The sequence below is a fragment of the Astatotilapia calliptera genome, chromosome 4, assembly GCF_900246225.1.
Source record: "Astatotilapia calliptera chromosome 4, fAstCal1.2, whole genome shotgun sequence".
Classification (NCBI taxonomy): Eukaryota; Metazoa; Chordata; class Actinopteri; order Cichliformes; family Cichlidae; genus Astatotilapia; species Astatotilapia calliptera.
In genome coordinates this window covers 16047681-16052400 of record NC_039305.1, presented here as the reverse complement: position 1 = coordinate 16052400, position 4720 = coordinate 16047681, and the positions used below count along the sequence as shown (strand labels likewise).

The following is a 4720-nucleotide window of genomic DNA, read 5'->3' as shown; positions in this document are numbered from 1 at the left end:
GACAACCATTCACACTCACGTTCACTCGCACATTCACACCTAGTGGCAATTTGGATTATCCAATTAACCTATCCCCACAAGCTGCATGTCTTTGGACGGTGGGAGGAAGCCGGAGTACCCGGAGAGAACCCACGCAAACACGGGGAGAACATGCAAACTCCACACAGAAAGACCCCGGCCTGATGGTGGAATTGAACTCAGGACCTTCTTGCTGTGCGGCAACAGTGCTAACCACCGTGCCACCGTGCTGCCTAAACACACTCTTCAACACAAAATAAAATTTTAACCTGAGGGTGAAAATAACAAGTTCACCATGTAAACAAGCTTACAGAAATGTCATTTCGGAGACTGAATAAGCGTCTCTATGAAGGAGGGAAAACTTCTGATCCACTGATGAATCCTCGGCCTCCCACGAAATAAGCCGGCTTACCCTCGTTACGGGCTTTGTCTATCATCGGCCACAGTTTGTCACGACGTTCTCTGTCCTCCCTGGACAGATCTTCAGCGAACCTCAAATGATTGTCCTGCAGGTAGGAGGATGTTTTGGCTGCTTTCCATACAGCATCTCTGTAGATTCGGGAGGTGAACTGCACGATGATGCCTCTAGGTCTGGTGCTACCTTGTCGCTTGGCTCCGAGTCGGTGTAGATGACGTCAGGCAGCCTACGATTTTGTTCTGGCAGAACAGACTGGCATATCACAGTCACCTTTCCCCTTACGTCTTCTTTCTCAGCCTCCCTGACTCCATGTAGTCTGAGATTCCACCTCCTGGAATATCTTTCCAACTCAGATATTCTCTGTTGGCAGTTGTCCACTCGACCTTCCTCTTTAGTTACTTTTTTTTTTCCCAAGTCGCAAACTTTCCCTTTCATATCTTTCATTTCCGCGCACACAAAATCAATCGTCTTTTTGAGACCCTCAATCTGGAGCGTATTCTCTTTCACCATGTTCGAGTTCTCTCTCACCATGCTCTCAATGTTATCAGACCTGGTGTTTATTAGTGCCGACAGACGAGAAATTATCTCATTTACATCAACTGGGTCAGAGTTGCTGCGTTCGTACATCACCTTCTTCGGAGCTGGCGATTTGAGAGGTGTAACAGGGAGAGGTGGGAACTCATCCATTTCTTCTTCGGCTAACGTAAGTGCCACCGTAGTAGCTGCGTAGTTATGGAAGCTATCCATTAGCACATTGCTGGACGTAGCACTCTCCTCGTTAGCATTCTCAGGCGCTATCTTAGACTTGGAACTTTCCAGTCCCCTTTTCGCTCCTTTGTGATTCGGCATTCTGCTGCTTCTTCCCCTATGATTGCTGTATCCAGAGGCGGAGCCAGACATTGTAAACACCCGGGGCTTAGCCCTAAAGGGTAATATGCGTGCGGGGGGGGGTGGAAATGACAAAAAAAACCTGCTGTGAAGTTGAAGATTTATTAGGCTGTGTTGTAAGCTTAAAAAAAAAAAACATAATATGAGAAAAAAAAATATCACATATGTAGCTTAAAAACAGTTTTTTACTTAAACAGCAAGGCAGAACAAAATTAGGGCTGTTTCAAGATACGGGGACTAAACCCCATTTCAACCACACGCAGAACTGATCCAGAATGAAAACAGTAGAATAACAGTTCAAAATCAAGACTACTTCAGGACTTAACCAACAAAGAACCAAAATCAAAACTAGAAGACGGTAGCACTGAAAATCATCACAGATCTGCACTACACTGACAACACCTCTTTATTGTGGTAACATGAGATTGTATCTGCGAGGCTTGAGTTTTGCAAACCTATCAATGACATTTTCAGGGTCAACATTATCCAAGTACTCCTTTTCAATAGATAATATGGCCAAATCATTCAGCCTCTCTTGTCCCATGGTTCTCCTTAGCCACATGTGGAGACGACGCAAGGCACTAAAAGAGCGCTCACAGCTGCAGCTACTGACAGGAATGGTTAGTGCAATTCTAAAGATGACCTTCAGAGTTGGGAACATGTCCTCGTCAAGCAAGTGGAAGGCAGTTGTGATGTCGCAAATGTCCTCTTTTTCCATTTTTCTTTTCATGAAGTTTTTTGCCACAACAAGTTCTTCAGGCTTTATTGTCACATGGTAGTGTGCCGCAATGGGTTTTAAGGCATCTTCGGAAAGGAATGTTGGGGAGGATGGATTGCATGCCTGAATGCCCTCCATTATTTTCTGTCCTGCCCCAGAAAATCTGTCTGCTAGCTCCTGCAACATTCGGTCCAAACAAGGAAAGAATATCTCGTACCTAAACTCTGCTGAGCTTGTGAGATTTGGTGTTGCACCACAGCTGGACTCAAGTACAAATCCTTCAAGTCTTTTCTGTTTGTGTCTTGCCCCCTGAGGAATCTGGATGTTGTAGCTTCCACAAATGTCCATGGCCTTCTCAAATATTTCCTCAGCAGCAGCCTCTGTGCGCAGTTTACTCAGTGTATCAACTACCGACATCTTGTACTCCACAGCTTTGCCCATGTCTAGCCTTTCTCCCTGCAGGTAGCGGTGCAGGCCTTCAGTGGTGCCAAGCAGCTGTGAGAACATGATTAACATGTACACAGTCTTGGGTTTTGACAGCTTGGACAAGATCCCTTTAGCAATAGGAGTGTTTGTGGCTTCGAGAGTTGCTAAAACTGCAGAAATGTTGTTGAGAAGGGCTTTGATGGAATTTACTTGGCAGGCCCATCTTGTGTTAGAGAGCTGAACAAGCTCAGATGCAAACAGTCCAAGGTCCTTTTGCAGTTCCTTAAACTTTGTGTGGTTTACCAGGGAGGTGTTAAAAAATGTGTAGACATTTTCCAAAAGTCCAAAGAAGTCAGAAGCAGCTGGAATAGCCTTGCATGTATGGCAAAGGACAAGGTTGAGCTCATGTGCATAGCAGTGCACATATACTGCTTCAGGGTGTCTCTGTCTGAAACGGGCCTGCACACCACCCACAGCACCACTCATGACAGATGCCCCATCATAGGATTGAGCAACACAAATTAAGTCACTGAGCGTGTGATACTGCAACAGCTCCTCAATAGTGTCTGTAATGCACTGTGCATCAAACCTTTCTAGTTTCCGTAGACCAAGAAAACATTCTTTGACATGGCCTTTACATGACACAAAACGTACACACACTGCAAGCTGCTCCGTGTGCCCATCTCTAGCCTCATCAGCCATAACAGAGTACATCTTAGCTTCCTTCATCTCTTTAACTATATTTCCAGTTATTTCATGTGAAATACTGGTTATCATATCATTTTGTGAAAAATGAGACACATAGGTAGTATGTGAGACAGGACTGTAATTTTTCAAAAATGGATCAAATGTTTTCAGCAGCTTCATGCACTCAAGGAAGTTCCCTTGATTATGACTGGTGGATTCCTGCTCATCGTGGCCACGGAATGGTATTCCTTGTTTTCCAAGGAAACTTGTTACAGCTAAGATCCTGTGGAGATACTGTCGTCTCTCTGAAATCTGTGCTGCGCTTGCTGATCTAAGTTGCTCAACAACGTCACCTTGGTTTTTTGTGGTCTTACAGCTGTGCCAGCAGATCATAGAAGACGAATGGCTAGAACTCTTTTCGTGCTCCCTAAAGGCATTTAAAGCCCTCTTCCAATTGCAGAACCCTGAATGACTGAGGCCATCTTTTTTTAAAGTATTCTGCTTCCCAAAAATGCGACATGAAAAACAGAAAGCCAAGTTCCTCACAACAGAATACTCCAGCCATGTAAACTGTTCAAACCAACTCTTATTAAACGCCCTCTGCTGACCTCCAAACTGGCTCAGCGGATATTGTGGGAGGACATTTTGTCTTGGACCACTTTCTAGAGTTCCTAAATCATCTCCTGCTGCTCCTTCCAGTAAACCTCCTTCAGCTGTCCTTAACGATCCACCTGCTGCTTCCTGCTGTGATGCTGTTGTGTTTTGGTTTTCTCTTGCTTTCCTGATTTCCCCTGACCTCTCTGAATGATCAGAAAGAGAATCATTACTAATTAATGATCCCTCTGTATTTGTCTTTGTGAGTCACAAGTTTGTGCCATATTATTTTTAATTCTACCAAAGTACTCTATTTAGATTCAGAAAAGTTTATATAACTAATTAGCCTTGTTGTGCAAATAAGTTTGCATAACTTAATAAATATAGAATTTGAAAAATAACAAACCTAAAAAGATACACTAGGTACTAGATATGTGTTCTGATGTTTTGGCAAACAACCATTTGACTAACATGTCTGTCTCACCTGGTTCTTGTTCCATTTCTCTTCTGTCCTCATTCTCCTCTCCATCTCCCTCTCTCACCCTCTCTCTCCCTCTTTGTGCTGACAATCAAACCAAACACCAACATCATCAAATATACAGTTGAAACCAGATATTTACATGCTCTTCAGATAAAAACACAAACACTTATTTAAGGTAAAACCTCAAATTAGACTAAATGTTTAATTTATATTTGTTAACTTTAAGAGTAAAGAGAGAAACTATCTGTATTTCTTAATTGCAAATGACACCCAAATTGTATTCAAAATTGAGCCACACTTATGGAGCTCCACAGTTCTTTTCCTGGTGTTTTGTTGACATCTCTTGATTTTCCCATGTCACAGAAACAGGCTCTGTGTTTTGCCTTATATGCATCCACAGCTGTGCCACCAATTTACTCACATGGACTCTACTAACCTATCAGAAGCTTCTTCAGCTCAGAATGGAATCGTCTGGAGTTTTCTTATTATT

The 4720-nt window shown here is 43.2% G+C and overlaps 1 protein-coding gene across 2 annotated transcripts; it reads right to left on the bottom strand.

The window, feature by feature from the left end:
* Positions 1-244: 244 nt before the first annotated feature.
* LOC113020822 (zinc finger MYM-type protein 1-like) lies at positions 245-4301 on the bottom strand. Of its 2 annotated transcripts, none has more exons than XM_026165068.1 (2): positions 4234-4293; positions 245-1358 (listed from the first exon to the last, which is right to left on the bottom strand). In XM_026165068.1, the coding sequence occupies exon 2, from the start codon at positions 1334-1336 to the stop codon at positions 512-514; it is 825 nt and encodes a 274-aa protein (XP_026020853.1). In that variant the 5' UTR covers positions 1337-1358; positions 4234-4293; the 3' UTR covers positions 245-511. The 2 variants fall into 2 exon arrangements, with proteins under 2 accessions (XP_026020853.1, XP_026020852.1); XM_026165067.1 differs by lacking the exon at positions 245-1358 and adding an exon at positions 1510-3955 and having other exon boundaries at positions 4234-4301.
* Positions 4302-4720: the final 419 nt, after the last annotated feature.